The sequence below is a fragment of the Tetranychus urticae genome, chromosome 2, assembly GCF_039701765.1.
Source record: "Tetranychus urticae isolate SD_2017Ah chromosome 2, NJAU_TeUrti_SD_1.0, whole genome shotgun sequence".
Lineage (NCBI taxonomy): Eukaryota > Metazoa > Arthropoda > Arachnida > Trombidiformes > Tetranychidae > Tetranychus > Tetranychus urticae.
In genome coordinates this window covers 27216399-27242224 of record NC_142959.1, presented here as the reverse complement: position 1 = coordinate 27242224, position 25826 = coordinate 27216399, and the positions used below count along the sequence as shown (strand labels likewise).

Below are 25826 nucleotides of genomic sequence, written 5' to 3'. Positions count from 1 at the left end.
CTTTGTCAATGATTAGATTGCCAACAGTAACTTCAAAAATCTGAATTTAATCATTGTTAACATATAGTTTTTCGGTAACATAATATTTTAACCTTCAATTTGTAATCCAAGTCTACCCAGTGAGTAACATTTTTGGTAACATATCAATTTTGATTATCAATACCATGCTTTATTTTGAAGGTAAAATTCAATGTTGATCAATCAAATTTTATAATATTCAGGTTTGAGCTGTTATTGAGCGAATTATGTAAGTTTACTCGATTTTGACCGTTAATTTTCGGAGTAAAATTACTACAGATGAATGGTATTGGCTTTTAAATTTACTTTGATTTTACGTGAATCAAAGAACCAAGTTATTCAGGCGAAAGTAAATAAAATCGTGAATCGTTATTCATCAATAAATTAATTTAATCTGTGTTGCATGTTAAATGTAATACTTTTCATAATTGATTTGATTAATTATAATAAATGTTCCTTTTTCATTTTCCTTACCACAAAATGAAATAAAAACAAAAATACTTCTTTTTGATAAAGATACATTATTTTTCCATCATTGTAAATCAAACATAAATTAATCACTACAATAACACTTTTCATTGAGCTTTGATTTGCCCAAATAATACAATTAATTTTGATGCATATGAATAATCATATACAATTTATACATAAATAGCCTTAAAATCAGGCTTACTCAATTCTAGATTAGTTAAAATCATGAATAACCTTTTCTCCGGTGACAATTTTTGCGTATTTTCAGTAATTATTATTTAGTTGCTTTCAGTGAACAACCAGGATAAGCATAATATTGCTGAGATAAAAATCATTAATGGTGACTTTCGTTCATTTGCCAGGCCAAAAATTGCTTTGATTAGGCTTTGACTGGTTTTGATGAAGTCAAAAATAAAAATGTAAAGCATTTGATGGATGAAGTCCGTCAACAGATATGAACTTGGCGACTATCTTGCGACAACATCGTAACTCCGTTTGATCTCTATCATACAAAACTGGCAATACCATTTAATTTGACCATCAGATGATTGGATTGTCTCATATTGTGTTTTAGATAGACCAGCACAAATAAGGCAATAAACGCAACCACAGCGTTCACAAATTAAAATGATGTCCTCATTGAAAATACCCATAAAGGTTTTCTCGCAGATACCACACTGGGACGATAATCCAGATTGTCCAGAACCCATTTTTGATGGAAATTTGATAAGATAATTCCTTTAGATGATAATCTTTACCGAATAAATTCAAAGAATCCAAGGATTTCAGACTCAATAAAAATCGTGTTTAGCAGGTTATCACTGAAAATTGTAAGTTTGTTCAATTTTTATGTTATTGCTGTTGAAATAGTTGATTTGACTCTGAGTTAATCAACATTTTAAACATTTGCAATGATTATAATGATAATACTGAAGGTTTATTTTCATTTCGCATTTCTCATGTTATAGCTATATTTCAATCTACGCATTCACATATTCAGTCTTGATCTTTTCTTCCCTTAACTGAGTATTTTCCAGGCTTGGCAGGTTTGAATTCAACTCGATCGATACTCTCTTTTCATCAGATTATCTTACAAGGGAGGTACCCGAGGTCATCCGAACCGATTTCAATGATTAGTGTGTCATTGAATTCGTCTTATTAAAAAACAATATAGTTCGTCGTCTTTTGAGTAGCAAATGGACAGAAGGTTCGAAAAGCGCCATTTATTGTCGATCTCTATGCATAGACCAATGTGAAAGCAATTATATGAAACCATTGTGATGAGCTTTTTTGTTTAACTCATTTTGTTTTGTATGCTCTTTACCATACTTTACATGTAAAAAATTGAATTTTAATTCGGTTTTTCTCGTTAATCTTTAATTTGCTACCCGTAAGATTTCGAGACAGTTAAACACTCATAATACCTAATTGGTTTATGATAAAAATATTAATTTTTATTCGGATGACCTCGGGTACTTCCCTCGTTAGATGGAACTGTATCAGTCTTGCAACTTTAAATTCATTGAATCTGCTGATATTCAACCAGTTGCTCAATCAGTATCAACCCACTGAGTCAATCACCATGATAAAATATGATTTGATTAGAAATATTTGCCAACAATTAAACAAAGCTATCAAATATGATAAATGATATCTCAATTTATTTGAAAATACAAGGAAGAACGAGAAAAGATAGGAATAATGGACGATTTCTTTCGAATTTTTCCCGATTAAATGGCAAAACTCTGGTAACAGTTGATAGATAAATTTGCGAAATGGTCAATTCTTAGTTTCAATTGGGACAGTTGCTTTGATCAACACGGCTAAGAGCTGATGAACTCAAACCCAATCGGTCAACATAACTGTGGAGAGCATCCATCGTTGATTGAGGTAAATCTGGGGTTCGACTCAGAATCCAAATTGAATCTGTAAAAGGATAATTACGAATAAAATAAATATGTAAAATGAAAAAACAATCGGACATCCAATTCATGGAATCAGAAAACTTACCAACTCGGAAAAGGCCAAATAAATCAGAACAAGAGACGACTATGGCATAGTTGGTGTAATCGGTATCAGCAATCCAGTATGGAGCCTCAGGAGAATCTATTTTTCAGTTAATTCGTAAATTAATTAAATTAATCGATATTCCATAGACTATTGACTGGAAATGGAATCGAGAATCACTTACATTTAAAGGCAACTTTAAGATAACTTGGCTTTGATCTATCAGCAACTCGACCCGAGCCTTCGATGGTAACTTTTTGTCCCCTAATTGGAAAAAGGAAAGACACATTAAAATAACTGATAGCACATTAAATGTAAACAATTAACTTACCATTTGGAAATTCCACGATTAACTACACCAACTGTACCGTCAGATTTAGCTAGATATTCAGCTGTAATACATCGTAATCCAATCTCAAAAACATTGAATGACCTCTCAAGCTCGTACCAGATTCCAGCGTACTTTAAAATTATCACAGTTATTGATTATAATTTATGTCTAAGAATATGATTAATTTAAACATGTACTCACCTTGTTTATATCGAATTTAGCTGTGTTGTTCATGGCATTTGAGGTGATTTTTGGACATCCTCCTGGACTTGGTCGTTGTCCATTAACAAAAGTAACTCCAATGGCAAGGCAAACAATGAAAACATTGAATCTTGAATCCATTTTGTCTATCTAAAACTTAAAACAGATTATAAAATCAGTTAGTTAACTCAATTAAAACTGGAAGAGGAGTTTTGAAGCAAGTCAATTGTGAACAAGTGAAACAATCAACCGATGAACAATGCGCTTTAATACTGACTATCAACTGAATCTTTCCAACGGTTTAAATAACATCAACCAGAAAGCCTAAGACTACGCAACGTTTAGATCTATCAACAAACTTAGGATTGATGATTGACTTATTTGTTATTGTTTGAACTGACTTATCACAATTATACAAATAGATTAACAATTAAATTAATTGAGAACGTCATCATTTATTCCCTTGTTTTTCCATTCTGTCAATTTGTTCATGAATAAAATGAAGCAAGCAAAGCTAAAAAACCATTGTTACCTAAGTGATTTGGGTCAAGACAATGGCAAGAAATTAAACATTCAACCAAGGTTAATTTAACAAACGCCTATTCTAAGTCATTATTAACCTTACTTTTATCAGAATTGAAGTGTTTTACCTTCTTAGGTTACTTCTAGGTCAATCGATATCACGATATGACAATTGTTACACCTTAATTTATGTAAAATAAAGCTTCATTGATTTAAATTTGATTTGCCTTGTATAAATGATAACCCATTGAGTAACCCATTGTGAACTAGATCTGTGCTTGATTTCAACTCGATGGACTTATCAAAGTCATTGGAAATAAATTTTGATAGTGATTCACCATTTAGTTACATCAATCGTTCCTAAACAATCAGCCAGATAATCAGCATGAATTTATTATGGCAAATATTAACAAGCCGGTGTCAAAATGGTGTTAAAAACTTAGATTTCATCGACAAATCAAACTCATGCCTTGTCACATTATCTCATTGTTTTGCTTACTTTACTTCTAGACTCATCATTTGTTATTATAATATTTAACATTATTGCTATTAAACAATAGATAATTCAACAATAGAATCCAAAATTAAAATAAACTTCAACATCTTGCCTTACAATCTGCAAATTTTTTCCATGTTTATTCCTTAGTCTTTATCTTTCATTAATTTACAATGAGTTTTTTTCATCTAAAATGCAAGCCATTCTAAATCACAATCAAAATTTTCTTATTAGTAAAGATCAATATCTGATAATTAAATACCTGATGAATGGTAAAATTGATATAAATAGACGAGAAAATGGTGAAAATTGCTTACGCCAAATTTGTAACATTTTGTGCTACTCGGACTTATATTTCCTTGATTTTAGCGGCAATAATTAGCTCTTTAGGACTATTTTACAGTTACTCGATTGATACATTGGTCAATCAATCTATTATTTCATTAATCACTCTTTCCAAAAATGACTCTGATTATTTCCAAGCTTGGCTTAAACCAGAGACTCGTTTAAATATGAATGTTTACATTTTCAATGTTACCAATGCTGACCAATTTGTGGAAGATTGTACCGATTTCAACTTGACCGAAAAAGGTCCTTTTTCGTACAAGTAAGCAATCTTTCTTCAAGTCCATATTTTTCCATTCTTTTAATTCGCCATTAATCGTGATTACTGTGTATCTTGATTAACGACAGAATGTTTAGTGGTCGCAAAATACTTCGCAGTCCTGAGGATGAAGAAAATGCAACGCTGACTTATTATGATTTTAAAAATTTTCAACTCAATGTGAATGGAACTCATGGCAATTTAAACGATCCATTTGTCACAATTGATGTACCGACATTGGTAAGATGTTTTGACTTCTTTTGATCTTAATATTAATCTTGCTTTTTCCTGGTCCTTTTTTTCCATAAAAGGTTTTAAATCAATACTTGAAAGATAATATTAATGATACTTGGATTGATGCTTTGGTTAAATTTATATTAACACTTAATGGGCAATCTTTGTTTCAAAAAATTTCAGCCGATGAGCTATTATTCAAAGGTAAACGAATCTCTATCCTGGACACATTGAAATCAGGCTGGGAACTTTTGCATCCAAATCAACCATTTCCTAACGTTGGTTTGAAGGACAATACATTTTCTTTGTTTAAATCTCACAATGTCACATACTTTGGTCCATTTGAAATTTACGCAAATGGAGCCAAAATGGGACACTTCAAATCTTGGCATGGTCTATTGTAAGTTGATTGGTATTAGCTTCCATTTAGAATAATTAGGCGAATTCCTTCTTTTAAATTTTGATTCAGATCGCTGGACAGATGGTTTGGAGAGGAATGCAATAAGATCCGTGGAACTGATGGCACCTTTTTTCCTCCCTTTGTTGATAAAACTCGCAAATTATACGTTTTTGTGCCCAATTTCTGCAGGTAAATAATTATTCAAATAATTAGTGTGTTAGTTTGTTCTAATAATTATTCCATATCAATTGACTTGTTAAGATCAATATATTTCATCTTTGAGAAAGAGGTTTTTCTCAAAGGAATCAAGCTTTACCGTTTTATTTTGGATCCTGATATTTTTGTCTCCAAATTGAAGAAACCATCAAATAAATGTTTTTGTTCACCACGGAATAATTCAACTTGCTCAATTGATGGTGTAACTGATCTTAATCCATGCTTACGTGCTCCAATTTGGTTATCTCTGCCTCATTTTTTAAATGCTAAACCAGATATTAGGATCAAAACTGCAGGGTTATCGCCCAATTCAAGTAAACATGCCACATTCCTAGATATTGAACCTGTAAGAAACAAATTATGTTAATATTAACAGTTATTCAAATGAAATTGATAAAATTTCACCATTAGATTTAAACTGATATGAAATATTACATTATACTAGACTTTAGGTCTTCCTCTTCGAGCACGGATAAGATTTCAAGCCAACGTAGAAATTAAAAAACAAAAATTTTACACGTACGTATTAATATCTACGGTTTTGACTTAATATCTAATTTTGTTCACTCTTCAATCGGATTTCTCTCTTTTACTAGTGGTGATGATATAAAATGTGATAAAATTTTACCTTTGATATGGTTTGAATATTCTGGAGAAATCAGTACAAGAGATGCTGCAGTTTTGCGGGAAAATGTTGTTAAGGTTATCGACCATGCGACTCTTTACAAGCCAATTTATTTGATCTCTGGCTTCATGTTTGCTATCGTCGCAGTTGCACTTGGATATTTCAAGTACCATCAGGTAATTAGAAATCTTTTCCCCAATTTTATGGTTTAGCTATTCAAATTGATCAGCTACGGCAACTGTCTAGTTGTTTGGTTGAGTAAGATTTATTCACAGCGGCAATGATTTTTCAATTGTGTAAAATACTGATCCATAGGTTTATTTTCTTGAAACTGCCAGATTTGTCCTACTAACTGCAGCGCCCGATTCAGGAAATTCATCAGCAGATTCCGAGGTAAAATTGACAAGCCAATTTTCAAAAAATCTAAGGAATCTAACCAGATTTTATGAGCAATGTAAGCAATCTCTGTTGAAATACACCAGAAGAACTTGATCCTGTCGTTCAAAAATGTAAATATTGTTGAAAAGTTTGAACATCACGTAAAAATTCCTTGTTATAACACCAACATGTAAAAATAGCCACCAGAAACTTATTCTTCCTATGTTGTAAGTAAAGACTTGAGTGAACTTGAAAAGATTTGCAAGAGCTGGAACGCACTGGAAACCTGTCTGTTGTAAAAAAACAAATGTTGAAGGTTGAATTTGTACATTTAACATTCTTTCATTAATGAGAGAATTATAAATCCCCATAAAAATTAAATCGTTAAATTAAGAATAATACATGAAATCTAATGTTTCATCAAAAGAGTAACCGAGAAAAATCAGCACAATTTTTAGAAAGAATCCGAGTAATTTGAGATGGTGGAGCAACTTGATAAGAAAAATAACTTAAAACTGGCACACTGATTCTAAGAGATCATCACAATGAGATTAAAGATGTTTCAATTCAATATAAAAATAACAAATTATATTTGTTTATTACAATGTTTGTTCTGTAAGCATTAACCATTTCCCTGATTATTTCGCAAATTTATTGCTTTTTTGAAACATCAGATGGCGCCTCCTGCACAATTTTAAACAGTTTTTTGGGCGCAACCTACATTTCGTCAACAGAATGAAAAATTTTCAAATCAATCATTAAATTGTATTTTGACTAAATTTCAGATACGATCAAGATTACCTTTCGTGAGATTCTGTGAAGTGTCTAACTAGGTACACTGATTACAATAAATAAATATTGCAATCTCTAATAACTTATTAGTAATGAGCTCTGCATCCGAAAAAATATTTTGAGTCAAGCAATCAGAGTTAGTCTGGAGGTAAGATTAATTTTGCTTGTTGATAACTTTTTTCAAGAACAATTAGCTATGCGATATATCGTGATTATTAAATTAAATATAAATGACAAAATTTGTTCATGACAACCCATTCACCGCCACATCAGATGTGAAAATCAGAATGATAAACATGGAAAATTTTGCAAACAGTAGAATAAGCTCGCTCGTTTTCTCGTAGCATTGTATCACCTTTTCAAATACATTGAAAACTCGATTATGCAAATACGACTTCTCTAGTGAAGTGGATAACATTTTATGGGCCAATATTAAGATCATTAGATGATTACCAATATGTTGAGAAAGTTACTGGAACTGGACAATAGCTGGATAACAACCAGCCTTCAAGTCAACCGTCATTTGGATTATCTTTGGTTTTTTAGTTTTGGTCACTGTCACTTGTTAATTGCTCTTCGCTAATCAATATTGTTTTTGATCGATCCATGACCAGGAAAAGCGTACCAGAAAATTCGTCCAGCTCAGGCACAATGAAAGCCTAACTGAAAAAAAAGCGATTACCGTCATCAAACTGTATCTTGTTCTTGTAATTTACCTTCGCCTATTAGTTAAATGAAATACAAACAATAAGATTTGTAGGTGGGAAGGTGAGAACCATTTTTACGTTTCTCAGGTGTTTAGCCTGAGGGATATCGAAACTCAGCATGAAGCCCATGAAAAGCAAGTAAAGAAGAGCAAAAAGAAAGCAAAATAACAAATAAAAAAAGGCCAACAACCAAAGAAGGGTTCATTGGAAACATTTGACAATACGGTTTAGCCTTTTTAATGCAGTAAATTAGCCCTCGAGGTTAATTGTCCAAACTTTGGACACTAGCAATATCGACTAGTATCTAAAACGAACCTTAAATAAATACCTTTAGTTAACCTTCCCACTCTATTAATCATTTTGCCCTTTCTTTTTTTTCACTTATTATTATCATCATTTACTTGACTCAACTTCCCAGTTAGTTACTATAGCTACTCATCATAATCTACTAGTGATGTTAAAACGTCTTTTTGCTTTTCAATTTTGTTTTTGTTTTCATCTGTATCCACAATCTTCTTTTATCCTCATCATGAATCACCATCTTCAGTCTTTTTTACAACTTACAATGTAAACCATTTTAACGATCAAATTGACGTTCACATTCAAAAGTCTAAAGCTCTTTTACATCTTTAGCTTTTTATCCTCTTACCTCTTTCTTCCTCTTCTTACCTCATTTTATAATTTCAAAAGTATTTTGTTAACATAGCAAATAATCGTCATGATGATAATAGTAATAGCTAACTAACAAACTATTACTCTATTTTAATAGTTTCTTACCTTTAGTTTGTTTTTTCTTTACTTGACCTAAGGTCATCTCAAAGGTGAAATAAGTATCCTCATTTTTCTCACTTTCGCAGTTGGCTCCCTACAGTTTACAAGCTAACAGTTAACCTGTAAAAAGTCAAAGTTAATCAATTGGTAAGTTACAAGGTTTTTCTTTCTCTTCTTCTTTTCCTTCATCATCTTCTTTTCTGTCCTCTCTAAGTCGCATTCTTGGCCGTTTTTTGAACAACAAGCAAAGCTTTAACCAAGTTAGATTGTGTTATATCGATGAAGCTCAAAAATGATGAAGATGATGAAGAAACAACTAGAAATGAGAGGGAAAGATGAAAAAGCCTCAAGCCTCAATAACTTTCACATCTCACCTTGAGGGTTGTCTTGTTTTCATAGCAGGGGTTAACATAGTTCAATTTAAAATAAACAACAGCCAACAGTCAATCCCATTTTCGTTCATCTTGTTCGTTGCCATCTTCCTCATCTTTAACCAGTAAACAATAATCACACCAGAGTTAGGCTGCAAAGAAAGAAAAAAAACGAAAAGTAAAAGATAAACCAAGGTGTTTCTTTTTTCACCTCTAGATACTTACGCATCAATAATAATAATGATCAATAATACTTCATCGTTTAACATTTTGCAAATTAAGTTTACACATTTTTCACATATTTTAATTTTCAACCTTTTTCCTCACTTAATACAAATACCATTTGGCAATTACTGTAACAATTTCAATGTAACTCATATGTTTAAAGATCAAGATCAGATTAAAGATACCTAAATCCGATCCAATCCCAAATAGGTCGATCTATCAATTAGTCAATCAATTAATCGATCGTGATAGACAAAAGAAACAAAATTTTTTGAATGTTTCACAAAATAATTATTTTCTTATCTATTTTTGCAACTTATCATCGTTATCAACTCTATCCAGATAATTAACTCTTTGGATTTTATTTCAACAACTGTATCAAGATCAACAAAAATATTCAGTTTATAAACCAGACTTTGGAGTAAAAAGCAAAACCAAATATTAAACGTAAAAAAATATAGATGTTAAAATAAAACGAGATAATCAAAGGTGGAGTTAAATTTATACAATTTATATCTTCCATTATAAAGTGATTGGTCAGTGACAATAATAACTATAATAATAATGTTAATATTGTAACAAAAAGAAGCTTCCAAACTCTAATTAAAACCAGAGTGAAACAAAAGGTAAGCCGAGAAACAAAAAGTAAACCCAAAAAAACAAAAGTTAAATAATTCTCATACAAATACAAGGTAACCAATGTTCCCTTGCAATAATTACAACCATTTTAATCAAGCTAATCATAGTAATCATCATAACCATACTACTCATCATCATATTAACCAGTAAATATCCAGTGTTCAAACTATAATCCTGTCAAATGGCCATTCAAATATGGAGACATTATTTGTACTAAATTGATAACTCTGCTTGGTTACCAGAATTGGTTAAAAAAAGACTATCCAAAACAAATTATTGCAATGTTACCAATTACATTGTAACTAAACTCATTGAACCAATAAAAGATATGATATTAAAATGATATTAATGATTCTAATGATTCTAATGATTCTGATGATAATAATAAACCTTTTTCATTCATTTCTTGTGTGTGAAAATGTCCAGTGGATATAAAAAAAAGGAAACAGAAACAGTAAAAGTTCTGTCCATTTTCAGTGTAATTTAATTAATGTTACCTTTGTAATGATAACTAATCACGAATTGAATTGTCCAGCCAAAAAAGCACACTATTTACTCATCATTCTGGTTAAACCATTTTCTGGTTCAAATTAATAGTTTAAATTGTAACCAATGTAACCATGGTAATATTAATATTGATATATTGAAATTAGTTTTCATTCCCAATTTTGTTATATCAACATTTTATCATGTCAATTTGTTTATGTAGTTAACTGTATATTGACAATTAAGTATATTTTTGTAATCAAATTGTTTCCCATTGAAACCTTGCCAATGTTTCATTTGCAATGTTTTCACATGAAAAGTCAAAATCTAATGACAGAAAGGTGTTTGTTATTATTTAAATCAAATATTGATTAATTGAGTAATTTACATAAAAATGATTGTATTTTTCGGTCAATTTAAAGCTGTTGTTAAATGTGACAAAAATACTGAAAAAGGTAACAAAAAAGTCAACAAAATGTTGTTTGCTTTTAACATTTTACCAAGAAAATTGATATTTTTTCTGATCGTGTTTACATTCAATTAAATATTTGCAATCAAATTAAACCATTAAGAAGCGTTCATAATTTAAGAAATGTTTAAATTTTTTCAATGTAACATTCAATAGCAAAAAAAATCGTTAAAAGATTTGATTTCAACAATCAATTCAACAGAAAATGATTTTTTCGGAAAATTTCAATTTTCCATTTTTTGGCTTCAATTTTGATGTTTTACAATTCAATTTGCTAATTGATAACCAATAATATCGACTTTATTGTTGTGATTTACTGTCCTTTCAATTGACGTCATTTATAAATGTTTAATTGTTGATATCGAATCGCAGGATTGATAGCAATTAAAACATGTTATTATTTCACTTAAAACAAGTCGATTTCAACTGACATCAATATTTTGTAAATTATCAAAATCGTTTTTTAGGATAAAATTGTCATTGAAATTACAATTGATCACTTGATTGTCCAGAAACAGTGAGCATGAAACGACTCCGTAATCAAGTGATTCCAAGTGATTATCAATCATTCACTGAATGAACCAATGAAACCGGTTACCAATTGATCAGAATTGACTGTGAAATTTCAAATTCATTCATCAATTGATGCAACTTTGGATAGAGTTGAAGTTGAAAGGTTGCTAAACAACTGTTTTACCGATTGTTTAACTTTACCAAATACAATCAAAGATTACTGTGATCAGATGAATGAATTCTAACTTGAATTAACCAAACAATGGCGAGATTCTGAGAAGAAGCCTAAAGCTATTTTACTCAAAATTAGAATGCAATTAATTGAAAATGCGAGGCGAAAATTGGTTTATTTGGTAATTTCTGGTCACAGGTTAACCGGCTTGATTCACTTTTGACAAGTTAATTCAGTTGAAACGCGAAAAGGTTTAACTCCTCCTTTCAGATTAAACGATGGTCCAAGTGTATTAAGATACAGGTTTGGACAGAACAGTGCATTTGAGGAATGTTACAAATCTAAAGTTGAACACTTGAAATGGTTGGATAATGCAAGATTGATAAGCGTATGAAAAGCGTAGCGTATTAGTATCAAGTTACCATGGAAAGTCTGGATTGTTTTCATATTATCTTCATCATCTTGATCATCTTCAAGAAATGATGAGAAATCATTTCAGTGATTGTTCACCTTCCAAATACAAGCGTACCTAATTGAAGCTCATCTTCAGATGAACATTTTTATAAGAAGATTAGTTGAAGATAACTTTTCAAATAACCAACCCAAAGTTTACTGTGATTGATCCATCAAAATTAACTCAACTCAATATTTTGAGCAACTTTCAGCATCTCATGAAGCTGTTTCAATTCAGGCCAAAGTCAAGATTCAATGTCAGGGTTGAGAAGGGAAGAAAAAGGTAAAAACGAAAAGAAAAAGCTCTTTGTCGGAATCCTAATAATCAAAGTGTCAAAATAGCGCTTATGGGATCGTTTGGGTTTGTTTCAAGATGAAAACAATCGCAATGGTAATTGACCTGAAAGTGTTCTTGAAGTCTCAATTAAGAGAGTAAAACATTGCAATTTGCAACAATTTAAATACACCGATGAAAAAAGATTCAAACGTTTCTTTCATTCGTAAAAATGAGTTTAATTTCAACCGAGTGAAATTGATTTTATACGATAATTTAGTTCTTGATTTTTACTGGAAATGGTTAGCTTACAATTGAAACTGTTTTCTGGTAGTCGTTACTAATTTCACTGTAATTATCAATTACATTGAATTAATAACACTCTTGTGTTCAGGGATTTTGTATTTTATTTGAACGCAATTGTATCGATAGAATGTTAGAGAATCGAAATTTCATTAATGATGATTAACTTGAATGTATCATTAAGTTATTTGTTCAAAACAATTGGATTGATACAAAAAAGTATATAAATGTAACAATATAACAATATTTTGCAAACAACGACAAAGCTTCCAATTGTCAACACGACTGTTTGTTCATTCAATAAAAGGTGTTTTCAAACTTAATGATAAATTTGATAAATTTGTACATTGATTTTGGACAAATTTCGTGTAAAATTTTTTAATGGAAATTGGTTGACTTGAGGCTTTTTAGATGAATTTAAACGCTGATAGTTGCATAGTCAATGAGATGAATTGAGACAGAATCAATAAGCTAAATAAAGCAAGTAGTTATCTAGATAAACTGATTTCTGGACTTTGTTTGCTCAGATGATTGACTCTCAAATTGTTTGCAAATCAAACGTGCGATTCACGACAATCTGTAGATCGATCATTTGCTGTTTGTTTCATTCCTTAATAACTCAACAAATACAACTTGAAATGCAAAAAGATTGTTTAAATCCGTGAATTGATCAAAATCTTGAAAGTTATTTTTCCTTTTCGTTAATAGCAAACTTAGAACCTGAAAAAGCTAATGATTTACAGTTAATGATGTTATTAATGAAAAGCGCCTTTTGCAAAGCAAATTGTTAATTGTTAATGCAAGTTGTTGAAGACAATTATTTGTTTTAATAACATAAATAATGTTTAAAACGCGAGTCTCTGAAGTAAACGTGAAAAATTGAAGACAACAATAATGGCCAATTTACTGACCTAATTCGCGTTACCTTTTGTTTTGTACGTTTTTTTATTGTTAACCAAATCTTTAAATTGTTAACAATTACTTCCGTTGATAGGTTGAGCCAATGTTGATGATTGGCGCAAAAAGGCAACAAAAAGAGGATTCAAAATGTTAACTTGTACGTGTTACTCGTGATGAGAGCCAAGTATTAATTGAAAGCAACAATTGCAATAAAGGAAGAGAAACGCTGAAACATGTTAATATAACATTGATTACATTGAACACATGTCTATGGATGAATAAACAGGAATACCTTGTAATACCTGAACTAGTTGAAAAGGCGTACCTTTCCATTGGTTTCCTATTATTAGCTTAAATTATTAACCTTTGCCTTTTGGTAAATCATTTTGTTGAACCAAACATTTTGTCTCAGCCTGAAGCAATTTGCTGTCAATTTTACTTTCACACAACCTTTCCTTATGTTCATCCTGATCATGTAACATCTTTTCACTCCTTAAGCTGATCATTATGACACCTTTAAAGTATCAAAGTTTGACAATTGATTTGAAAGAAGAGATGAAAATGAACAAATTGATGTAAAATGTTTCATTATTCATAACTAATTAGTTTTTTTAATGTAAATTTGTTGTTTAAAATGATTAATTTCATTTTGCAATTCATTTCAATTGCTATTTTTGATGAATCAATTCTTTCGGGAAACTTTTTCTTTCTTTTTCGTCTTTTGATCATTTCACGTTTCATCACTTAATTTCAATTAAAATGATTACAATTGTCTTTTACCTTCAATCAACTAATTGTAACAATTGTAACAAATCACCTTCTAAATGGATTTACAATTGAACGTGATTCGAATCTTGTCTCATGAAAAGTGAAAACAATCAATTGAAAAGAGTAATTCATCGATTTTAATATTAACATTTTGCTTTCCCTCGAATCAATATTTACTCATGAAATGATCAAATGAGGAATGAAATTTTTGAATATAACAAGAGGACAAAAAGTGCTGGTCAATGAAAGGCAAATGTTAATGATAACATTAATAATGGCAAAGGAATCCATTAAATTCATCAATCAAAGGGAACAAAAGTTACAAAAGCTTTGAACAAATCGAGTTTCGATTGAGTTACAAATTTATTTGCAAAAAGCATTATCAATGAAATCATTAACAGGTAAACGATCAATAATTAAGATCAATATTTTGAAACAGGAAAGTGGACTTTGCAATGGAAAAGCGAGAAAAATGTTCAAAAAATTTGGATTCTCTTCATACATGAATCTGGTTTTGTTTTTGGGTTTTGCCATTATTTTTCATTCTAATTGTGATTACTTTAGATTGTTGACTGTTTTCGGGTCGCTTTTCATAATTGATTAACCTTTTGTCAATAATTGAATTAAACAGTTTGAAGACAACAACAAGGGGAAATGTTAGCAGCTGAATGTTGATTGATTAAGGTAAAGGTGAGAGACAAAAGGCAGAAGCAAATTGAACCTTAGGCTAAATAATTTTGCTATTATTACTCGGGTTGGGCTTGAAATGACTTTCAAATTGAACGTTAATTGAAAATTATTCAAGACAATTTGAATGCCATTTTGGTCATTGGAACACATTTCACAGCATTTGCCGCTTCACCTTAAGGTGTGCAATTTCATTCCTTTTTTTCGCCTTTTCAGTTTTTAACATAAAACATTGAAACAAAATTGTTTATTGTTATTACAAGTCATTTAATTTACTTTACACTTATTTGTTTGCTAATTGTTTACCAGTTTTGCAGCTCATTTGAATATAAATTGACGTCTAAGTTGAGCCACTTTAATATTGCAATCAAAACTCAGGATTAAATTTGTAATTCTCATTGCATGTTGAGTCGTAAAAATTATTCAAAATCACAGGGTTAGGCTGGATGAAGGTTGTTTCAACTAATTCCTAGTTCAAGTTGAACAAGAATCGAGTTTCTCTTTGACTGATTGACATGAGATTTTGATGATAAAATTTGAACACTTTCAAACCATTTGAATATATTACAGAAAATTGTATCAAATTGATTGAAACATTAACATTCAATCTGACTCTGAATCTTGACAAATTAAGTGTTGATCAGAAAAAAATGTTTAGAAACTTTGAAATGGTGAAAAGATGAAAATAAAGTTACATTGTTAATGTTAATTTTTTAAAGTTAATTTGTTTTCCCAAAACTCAAGGATTATCATTTAAAGTGCATTTATTAACATTAAACATGAAGTAAGCCTTTCAGCTCTCTGTCTGAATTATCGGACAAAAAATTGAAGATTTTATCAGTTCAATGATGACCTAAAATCACGGAACATTAAGTGGATCGTTTATGTTGAACATCGATAATCCTTTACCGACTAAACATAAAACTATTGGCGTTTGAAACAAAAAACAAAAAGCTTATGTTGTTTCAACAAATTATTGTGTGTTTCTGCGCCTTATTATGCCATTATTATGCTCTATCATTATTATTATTATTATGTTATTATGATGTTATTATTATCACTTATTACGGGTAAGTCAAGTTTATTATTGAAAGAAACTGTGCAAACTAATCAATATTTGATTGTTTGGTAAGTTAATAGTTTTTTTGCCAGTGAATTTCAATCTATGGTTCATAAAATGAAAAGTTCAATAGATGTGAACCAAGGAAAGAGTGTTTGAAAGACAATAAAAAGCTATGAAAAGAAAGGTAAAAATGGTATAAAAAAAGCAAGAAGCCAAATACTATTTACCATGAAAAGTGAAAATCAATTGAAAGTTCAACAGTTTCGGGCTTCTAGACGGTCAAATTGTCCAATTATTTTAGTAAATTTAAGAAAATGTTTAACATCATTATTAACTAATAATATTGATTTTATTTCTTCTTTTCCTTCAATTTTACAGATTTTCTCATTCAGAGCTTTTATGTCAATATTGAAGAAACAGTTTTATTTAAAAGTTTCAAATGTTCACTAATGTCAATTTCAAGTTCATTACCAAAGCTTTCAATTTGTCTAACATTTAAATTGGCCTGAAATTTTCAGTGTTTTTGTGTGTAATAGCAGTTGGCAAAGTGAAGAGTCGAAATGATCTTGAACAGATTGGAGAGCAAGAAGAAAAGGCTAATTTTTGGACATTCGGCTTTTGTGTTGAGGCGACTTTTAAAGTGGCTACAAGTTGTTACCTCTAATGTTAAGCCTTGTGAATAGACGTAATCATCAAGTCTACTTGCGTGTTTATCAAATTACTGGTTACAGCCAATCAAGTGAGACCTTTGATGCTTCCATTGAGCAGTAAAATGCTTCGACTTTTTGGTTCTTTGAGTTTCAATTTATCCCTTAATGTTACTGCGCAGTTTTGGCCTTTGCTATAAAGTAAATATAGACTCAACAATGAAACCAGTAATGGTAACCCAAATAATAGGATAAAAAACAAATTTCAGTTTGTTTGCTAAACTAACTTCAATCTTGAGTGACATTTTTAAACGATACAAGTTGAAACAAAATATGATTGAAACATCAAACTATCCAGAAGCGAAATGAGTTCAAATTTTGATCAGTAAAACGTTTCATATCAAATAGTCAATTGACTTGAACCTCAAGTTAAGTCTGATGCTGGCTCAATGAATGTACCCTTTGAAAGGAAAGAAAAGGAGAAAATGAATTTTCTGAGAAAATTTGACAAAAAAAAAAACTATTAGAGTGACGATTCATGGTTTATTTTAAATGATAGGTTTCATGTTAAACAGGGATGTAATAACACTGTTGGTTGATTTAGTTAGAAACTGTGAAAATGTAAAGATTCACAAAGGACAACAATAATGATGACAATAATGATGATGATGATGATGAGAATAATAATCAAATTTTGAGCTTCTTTTTGTTCAACAAAAAACAACATTTAAACAGGTAATCTAATGATAAGCCTTTTTGTTTGAAGAGAAATGTTCATTTCTCTTCTTCTTCTTCTCTCGCTTTTGTCAATCATCATCATTATCTTGATGGTTCAACTTGTGTTCAAGTTGATCGTTTCTTTTGCGAACCACTCCGCCTTCTCGTCCTCCTCTCTCTCACCTTTCATGTAATAATAATCATCATCTCCTGTTTCGCCTTTTTCATCCTCTCATTGAGGTAACAATTTGTGGTTACAATAACATCAAGTTCAACCTCTTCCTTGATCCTCTTTGATATCAACATCACGTTAAAATGTTAACAATGTTAAAAAGCATGTTAATAGATGAGGATCAAAAGATGGCAAAACTGGTTGCTACTCACTTGACGCACTTTTATTCAATCAACTAAACCTTTTCTCGGCTTTCATCATCATTATCATCATCATCCTGTTGTGGTTAAATGTCACTGAATCCCTCATAATTAACAGGTTACACCATTTCAACGGAAGAAGCAAAAGGCGAAACTGAATGTAACTTGGTAAAGCGTCTAATCATCTCAAGTAGTTCAATAAATGTTCAGTTTGCGGATTCAGTTCATTTGTTGTTGTTTTTTTTGTATCTCAACATTTTTCTTTGGTTCGGCGAGCGATAATTTTAAGGAAGGTGTTGATCGATGAAAATGATGATGAAAGAAGAAGATGGAAAATGATTGATTGTGTTTCAATTGATTCAACCTGCTTTCATTAACAAATGAAATGAACTTTTTTCACCAAATTTGTGTGTTTTTTCGTCATTTTTTTACTCTTTTACTCGTTCTTATACATCATATATTTATATACATCTATATTTATACGAGAGAATCAAATAATATCAAGAATTTTATCAAGTATTTTACAAGTTTATTCATCTTCATGGTGACTGAAGCTGATTGAAACAAGCTAAATCAAGGTTTAATTAGAGTTGATTATTTTAGTTGTGATTACACTTTTTGTGTTCATTCGGTTGACTTGAATCTAATATAAAACAGTTTGAAATGAGGTGAAAGGATTTCAAGGATTCTTCACTTTTTCGGTTCAGAATAGGTTATGACATTGGGTCGAGCAAAGTGTCATTCAGTTTTCATTCAGTTTGTCATTATTGTAATCAGTGTTGAGATTGTTCGGTATTCTACAAGAATAGGTTGAGAGTTGCAATTGAAAGTTAAACCGTGTTCAATATTAATGTACAACTTTGAAGACATTTTGCTTGAAATTTCGTAGCAATTCAATAGGACTCAATAGGAATTCATTTGACTACATTTTCAAAGAACTGATCTTAAGATGAATTGAGATAATGAACTTTTGTCCTAAAATTTGAGGCAAAAATCAAGGAGATTTGCTTGTTTTGCTTTTCTTATTTTTATTGTTTCCAATGAAACTCTATGGAAATGAGAAAAATTAAAGTTCTTGAAACTGAATGGAAACCAATCATTTACCTTTAGAACTTATTTATCTATTGGAAAGAATTGAGAGAAAATTTAAATCCAATTTCCTTTAATTAAAGAGAAAAGTTGTACATTGAATATTGAACACGGTGTAGATTGAATGGGAATCTATGAAACCTCAGAATGATGAGGAAGATTTGAAGAAAGGTGATGATAAGTGTAACCAAATGATGAAATCTGTGAGCGAAGATGACTTTTCTTTTACTTTGTCGGGTCCAATGAGATGTTCAATGCTGAACGATTTTTTATTGGTTAACGAAGAGACAACAGATGAAGATGATGTTGATGATGGAGGTGGATGAAGTGAGGTGAGTGGAAGTGGATGATGATGAAGATAATGGTGAAGAGCATTCAGTCTACTCAATGGTGTTGAATTGTCGGTAACTAGAGACGATGATGAGGTTGATGAAGAGGGTGACGATGATGTGGTTGCCGATGAGGCGACACTAGCTTCTGCGGCTGCTGCTGCTGCTGCGGCTGCTGCAGCGGCTGCTTGCACAGCACTTAGACCCAGTGAACTGAGTGGATGAGGGTGAGGAGTGTTGCCTGGATGAGCATGAGGATGAGCCAGACTGGGTGAACCATGAGTATGAAGTAGTGGGTGATGGGCATGAGGATGATGAGGATGAGATGGACTTGATCCAGGATTGGTATTACTGGATGTTGAATGGGATCCAGGAAGGTGATGGTGATGTTGATGATGCGGTGGACCTGGAGGTGGTTGCAGTGAGAGCGACAGTTGAGGTCGCGGTTGGGGTTGAAGTTGAAGTTGATGTTGAAGTTGGTGTTGCAATTGGTGTTGCAGTTGATGTTGAAGGGAATGTTGAAAGGACAATGGGTGAGGTTGCTGGTGATGGTGGGAATGATGATGTGGCTGGTGTTGAGCTAAAGGTGAATGATCAGGAGAACGATCTTGCGAGCGATCCTGTGATCGATCCGGTGAATCTTCAATACCATTTAACCTGAGCTTCATGTTTTCCGCAGCAATGGTACTCTGATAGTGTTTAGCATCAGCCATGGCCTCCTTAATACTCTTGGGCAGTTTAAACCTTTTCCTTCGCCTCAGATAACTTCCATTCTCAAACATATCCCCACAAGACGGGTGTAAAGCCCAATAGGAACCTTTACCAGGACGATCTGGACGTCGAGGTATTTTGATGAAACAATCGTTGAACGATAAATTGTGCCTCAACGAGTTTTGCCAGCGTTGAGTGTTTTTCCGATAATAAGGAAACCGATCCATAATAAATTTATAAATATCACTGAGAGTCAACATTTTTTCACCCGAAGATTGGATTGCCATAAAAGTTAAACTTATATACGAGTAAGGAGGCTTTTGATCACCATAAGTAGACCTTCCGGGTCTCGGCATGTCACCAGTTTAAAAAGCGCAAACCAAACTACGAAGAGATTGAAGATGTTGAAGATGTTGAACAAGATTAACGTTAAACAATCATTGATGTTAATCCATCGACACTGAATACACTCAACTATATCAACAAAAAGCACACTGTGAACACACTCAATAACTTGCTATAAGTAAACACAACTTGTAAACATGTATTCATTTGTAAGTTTATCGTAAAAACATTTTTTTTTCTCGACTTTCTTCTCTTCCCTCGACCGACACCAAAAGACAGAGAAGACAGTAAGAGAGAGAAAGGGAAGAGAGAGAGGTTTCAAGTTGAAGGAGGATGATAAAGGAGGAGTTTGAATGGAAAGAGAGAGACAAGAGTGAGAGAAGGCAATGGATGATGTGATGATAAAAGATGAAAGAAACGGTGAAAACTGAAAATTGAGGGAGAACAAAGTTATTCAAAGTTAACCAATGAAAATGCTGGAAACCGCCCCGTTATCCTCATCTTTATCATCATCCATTTTCATCATTCATCAGACCATGTATTCATTATATAGGATTTCATCTTCGCTCATTTGCTCATCATTTGAAGATTTTTCTTCTTCTTCTTCTTCCATTATTATCTTCACGATATATGATTACAATTTATCGTCATCATCATTGTTCACGTCATGTTGTGTGTTTTAAATTATTACAAAATGATTATTAATTTAATAGAGAGAAACAATCGACTCTTTTTATTGATCAACTTTCCATGTAAAACATGGAAAATCAATATTTTTCATGTTTGATTTTTTAATCTGAGTTCACTTTTTAAACATGAAACGGATCAAATTGATTCATCAGCAATTTGATTGCTAATGAATGTAATGTTGAAATGAATTGAATCTTTACAATTAGTAATGAAAATGATTGAACCATTTTTATGCGAATCAGCTTTTCATTTTTGTATTTTTAGTTGAATTTTGATTATTTAGGTGATTGTTGACAGTTGGGTGAAAAAAGTTATTGTTAACATTTTACCTTTTGCTTTGTTTATTGTAATCCAAATCAAATGTAATCATCTTTTTGTTAAAGTGTAAAGTTAAGTGTCATCAAGGTGTTCACCTTTTGTGTGTAAATGATTATGATTGTTGTAATGATTAGTGGTGATAAAGATGATGGTTTATAAAAGTGTAACAAGGAGAAAAATGAATGAATGAATGAATAAAAAGGATGAATTAAGTTGGAAATGATATTTTTAAGGTTGCCAATGCGAGAGCGCTTTTCTTCAATGGATTGCCGCACAAAAACACAACTGTATAATAAAATGTGAAATGTAAGAAGGTAAAAGTCACTTGAATGTGAAGAGTATAATAATAATATTATAATAATACAACAATGGAAGGAAAGCAAAAAGGTTAATTGAAAATGATTCTTGACTAAAGTAAAGGCATTATTTTGCGCTTACTAAAGGTAAAAAGTTAAATAGCGTTTGCTTGGTGCAGGTTAACAAAATGGCTCAGTTTGCAGGTTGGCAAAGGGGAAGACAAGGTAAGGGACAAGGTAGAGAGGTAGAGACACATTAAGTGTAACAAACAAGAGTGCAAAAGCTCTTGTTTGTTATAATGCTGTTTGATGTTGTTTTTGTTCAATCAATTTTCACTCTTTTGTCGATTGTGAACAAAAGCAATGAAAGAAGTTGAAAGTTGCTTGAATCTGTTGGAGGCAAAAGGGGCTTGTTGAGAAGGAAGAAGAAGAAGAAGAAGAAGAAGAAATGATGATGAGAATGATGATGAAGATGATGAAGAAGAGTGACTGTTTAAAGAATAAAGGTGTAAAAAAGAGGCAATTCACAATGCAAAACATCTTGCAAAGGTTAACTTGAAACCCCCTGAGGCCTTAGCCTTTTGCCGACCTTTGCTCTAGATTATTATACTTGAAATGTAGATAACATTGAATTACATGTAAATGTATATATAAGGATCCACGCTTATTAGTAACCAAATTTTTCTTTTTCTTCCAATTTCTTCTTCTCTTCTTCTTCTTCTTCTTCTTTGGCTCTTCCCTCTTCACACCAACATTTATACACATTTGAACATGATACACACTTCGTTCAGTCTATGTAGTTGCTTCAGTTTTTTTTGAGGTAAAAACTAATGTTTTTTTGTGTAATCCATTGTGTCTGTTTATAACAAACATGTATTCAACTCACGAGTAAAATTGAATAGAGGAATGTTTTACTTGTTTTTCTTGCGCTTTCAAAGGCGATCTCATTGAAAAAGGGCATTTTTCTGCTTCTTTTTTTTCTCTTTACTTTAACCTATCAATTTACTTTTTCATGATATTGATAGTGATTGAGAAAACATTCCTTACCTGTGAATGAAACGGTTTCTTCTTCTTCTTCTTCTTTTCTAAGAAATCGTGATTTAGCATGGTGAAATGGACACAAAATGGCTTTTCGTTACTTTAAAAATAATGTTATGAACCAAATACAGCTTTAAACTTTTTACATTCATCTTTTTTTTACATTCATTTTTACAACCATCTTTACCATTCATTTTACTTTGCATTTTCAACCTCTCTTAGTGCCATTAATATGCTTATTATTTATGTATTTTTTGCTCTGACTCCTTGATTAGCCACAATCTTCACGGTTTGGTCACTCTTGACTTGCCTAGGCTAATTTGAATACAAAAACAAGGTTGGCGTTTTATGAACGTTTTATTAGCAACAACCGCAAGCCTTGTAACTGTCAATGTTAACAAAGTGTGCAAAAATGTAATGAGCAAATAAATTGCCATGTTTACTTGTTTAACGATATGACAAAAAAAAAACGAAACTCTAGCTTCTCTTGAATATAAAAAGGTGAACAAAATTTCATCTTCTTCATCTTCTTCTTGCCTTTCATCTTGTTCCATACTTGTTATTAATAAGATAAATTACGCGATTGTATTATCAAAAATCATGGGTTTCGCTTGGAGTAACCTTTATCATTACCAACAGTATTATTATTATGTATAAACATTGAGGTTACATTGGTTTCAACGTTTAATGTTTGATCTTGCTGATGGCGTTGTCTTAGGTTACCTTAAACATGACCAACAAGGGTAACAACGCCTTCACAATTTGACTGAATCAAATTGACTATTAATTTAACGCTTGGTTAACTTGATTCTTCCATTATCATCATAGCTTATAATATTTTTTTTCATCATTCCACTCTTTTTGGGTGCGTTTCTTGGCAGCCTTTAGTTTTGTTTTATGTAAATTAACTTTCATCTTGTAAATTTTACTCTTCATTTCTCACTTCAATTTTTACTCATTGTTTTTGTTGATTCATTTTTGCATTCTTTTCTCATGATATTTTATGATAAACAATTTCAACTTGAATCACTTTTTTTAACCTTTTTTGATCAATGAAAATATTCAAATTTGGTCAACTTTTTTTCATTGCAATTTTTGTCTATTCACAACCTTTTTTGTTGGCCTTTGTTTTTAAACTCAAAATAAATATCATTCTCATGATGGGAAGAGCAGGATGATGATTCTCCTCCTTTTTTCTGCTTTGGTTTCACTTGTTCATCTCTTGTTTCATCTCGGCTCATCATTATCATTGTTGTTGTTATTTGATGTCTGTAGGTGCTATGCTTGGTTAGCTTATATTCATATAATAACTCATCGTAAGGGATTGAATTGTAACTCAGTTAATTCAACTGTAAACTGTAATATTGATGCTTTTGCTCTTCCTTTTACTTCCTCTCTTCTCTTCCCATCTTGTTCATCTTTTTAAACCTTCCCTTCTCTTCCTAATCAACATCTTCATGTTTTTTTTTGGCAACATGATAATTATCTAATGATGATCAAGAAGGCAAGATAAAGATGACACTATAAGATTCTTTTGTTGGTGTTCCCATGAAAAGTTTAGTTTATCAATTACTGTGTATCACAATGTTAGCTCATTTCTATTGTGCTTTCAGTTTGCATTTCAATTCATCCACAAATTTTCACTGAAAAGCTGAAAGTTGAACTTCATTTGAACAAATTTACAAATTTTCATGATTCGTTTATTTCAAGATGCAAGTTGAAAGTTTGATGAAAAGCTAAACTCAAAGGTAACTTGATAAATCATTGTTATTGTATTTCAATTCATTCACAAATTAAGTTAAATATCGCTAGAATTCTGTATCTGAATAGAATTTCTTTTTAAAATTTTTCCAGATTTTTCTTCGTTATTACAAGATGCAAGTAAGGGTCGACTCTCCAATTAACTTTATTCACATGTCAATCCTGGTTTAATATAAATACTGGTCAAGAAGATCAATAAATAAGATTCATCTCTTTCCTTATTGTGATCGGACATTGTTAATTGATTTCAAATCTCTCATCCCATCATCTCTCAACTCTTCTTCATTAGCTTCTGAACGAAATCTACTCTGAATAAGTTCAATTACTTGTGTTCATCATATCTCGATTTGTGTGTCTTGAAAACCTAAACCTGAATAAAATTGGTTAATAGAGCTTAATTGAAGGATATTGACAAGAATATTGTCCAAGTCATCCGAATAGAAATCAATCTTTTCATCATCGAACAATTAGGTTTTATGAATATTTAATCGTCTCAAAATGTTTCGATTAGCAAATTCAAAACAAATCAGAGAAACAGAATCAAAAATCAATGTTCCTACATGTTAAGGACAAAACAAAATGAAACAACAAGGCTCATCTCAATGGGCCCATGTCATAGCTTATCTCATTGATCTATGTGTACCAATAGACAATAAATGGCGTTTCCGAACGTTCTCTTCATTTGCGAAACAAAATACAACGAACCTACTGTTAGTTAAGTCGAATGAAATGACCACTAATCATTGAAATCAATTCGGATGACTTGAGACATTTCCTTTACAAGCATCTGATCTCAGATGAAAATCTCAGCTTAAAGGTAACTCAACATTTCATGCGAAATTACGAATAGAAAAAATTTTCATTCCATTCTTGGTATCGATTATTTTGCAAATTATGCTGATATTTGAAGTAAAGAGGAAAAGGCGATGAAAAAACTGAGATTCAAAAAATGTTCATCTCTTGACTTGTTCTCATATAGATAACAATTGAAAAGATGAAGATAATGATGAGTTGTATAACAATGAGAAAGTTGAATAAGATTGTGATTTGCGTTGCATTATTCACAATAAACAGGAGAAGATGAAAAAAAGAGGAAAAGATTGCTTCTTCTTCTTCTTGTAAAACTGAAAGGAAGTAATAGATAATCACATTATGACAATATCAAGAAATGATATAAATAATAAAAAACATACGATCTGTTAAGTACTCAACACTGGACTCTGTTTAAAGCATAAAAAAGTCAACTACAAAAGCGCTGAGCAACAACACAAAAAAGGCCACAAAACCACATAATACATTAGTTATGAGTGACTTCAGACTTTTTTTTGATGCGCATTTTACATAAACTCCAAGTCAACTCCCTGTAAGGCCAAATGTAGCATATCTAAATGTTGAACCTTTTCAAGTCTCTAATATC

General features: G+C 31.4%; 3 protein-coding genes and 3 long non-coding RNA genes across 6 annotated transcripts; 2 read left to right on the top strand and 4 right to left on the bottom strand.

The window, feature by feature from the left end:
• Window positions 1-2130: 2130 nt before the first annotated feature.
• Window positions 2131-3296, bottom strand: LOC107360728 (apolipoprotein D). The gene is made up of 5 exons (XM_015927447.3): window positions 3029-3296; window positions 2828-2958; window positions 2681-2760; window positions 2500-2595; window positions 2131-2415 (listed from the first exon to the last, which is right to left on the bottom strand). The coding sequence occupies exons 1-5, from the start codon at window positions 3167-3169 to the stop codon at window positions 2282-2284; spliced, it is 582 nt and encodes a 193-aa protein (XP_015782933.1). The 5' UTR covers window positions 3170-3296; the 3' UTR covers window positions 2131-2281.
• An 863-nt stretch (window positions 3297-4159) lies between these two features.
• LOC149094255 (uncharacterized) lies at window positions 4160-4503 on the bottom strand. Its single transcript, XR_016198738.1, has 2 exons — window positions 4364-4503; window positions 4160-4251 (listed from the first exon to the last, which is right to left on the bottom strand). It is a non-coding gene; the product is annotated as an uncharacterized LOC149094255 (long non-coding RNA).
• Window positions 4504-4558: 55 nt separating this feature from the next.
• Window positions 4559-5867, top strand: LOC107360726 (platelet glycoprotein 4). The gene is made up of 5 exons (XM_015927446.3): window positions 4559-4653; window positions 4740-4890; window positions 4962-5284; window positions 5354-5473; window positions 5546-5867. The coding sequence occupies exons 1-5, from the start codon at window positions 4559-4561 to the stop codon at window positions 5865-5867; spliced, it is 1011 nt and encodes a 336-aa protein (XP_015782932.3).
• Window positions 5868-5935: 68 nt separating this feature from the next.
• LOC149094254 (uncharacterized) lies at window positions 5936-6793 on the top strand. The gene is made up of 3 exons (XR_016198737.1): window positions 5936-6019; window positions 6097-6301; window positions 6464-6793. It is a non-coding gene; the product is annotated as an uncharacterized LOC149094254 (long non-coding RNA).
• Window positions 6794-7069: 276 nt separating this feature from the next.
• LOC107360729 (uncharacterized) lies at window positions 7070-9536 on the bottom strand. Its single transcript, XR_003081948.2, has 4 exons — window positions 9370-9536; window positions 9148-9296; window positions 8780-8893; window positions 7070-7958 (listed from the first exon to the last, which is right to left on the bottom strand). It is a non-coding gene; the product is annotated as an uncharacterized LOC107360729 (long non-coding RNA).
• A 7730-nt stretch (window positions 9537-17266) lies between these two features.
• LOC107360870 (uncharacterized) lies at window positions 17267-20593 on the bottom strand. Its single transcript, XM_089267652.1, has one exon. The coding sequence runs from the start codon at window positions 20315-20317 to the stop codon at window positions 19064-19066; it is 1254 nt and encodes a 417-aa protein (XP_089123778.1). The 5' UTR covers window positions 20318-20593; the 3' UTR covers window positions 17267-19063.
• Between the last annotated feature and the right edge of the window lie 5233 nt (window positions 20594-25826).

Excerpts from the sequence above, each read along its gene's own strand:
- LOC107360728 (XM_015927447.3), bottom strand. The coding sequence starts at position 3,169 with ATGGATTCAAGATTCAATGTTTTCATTGTTTGCCTTGCCATTGGAGTT. Across the intron at positions 2,761-2,827 it reads AATCGTGGAATTTCCAAATG|GGGACAAAAAGTTACCATCG; the intron begins GTAAGTTAATTG and ends TTTTCCAATTAG. Across the intron at positions 2,596-2,680 it reads TCTTAAAGTTGCCTTTAAAT|ATTCTCCTGAGGCTCCATAC; the intron begins GTAAGTGATTCT and ends ACTGAAAAATAG.
- LOC107360726 (XM_015927446.3), top strand. The coding sequence starts at position 4,559 with ATGAATGTTTACATTTTCAATGTTACCAATGCTGACCAATTTGTGGAA. Across the intron at positions 5,285-5,353 it reads AAATCTTGGCATGGTCTATT|ATCGCTGGACAGATGGTTTG; the intron begins GTAAGTTGATTG and ends ATTTTGATTCAG. Across the intron at positions 5,474-5,545 it reads TTTGTGCCCAATTTCTGCAG|ATCAATATATTTCATCTTTG; the intron begins GTAAATAATTAT and ends TGACTTGTTAAG.
- LOC107360870 (XM_089267652.1), bottom strand. The coding sequence starts at position 20,317 with ATGCCGAGACCCGGAAGGTCTACTTATGGTGATCAAAAGCCTCCTTAC.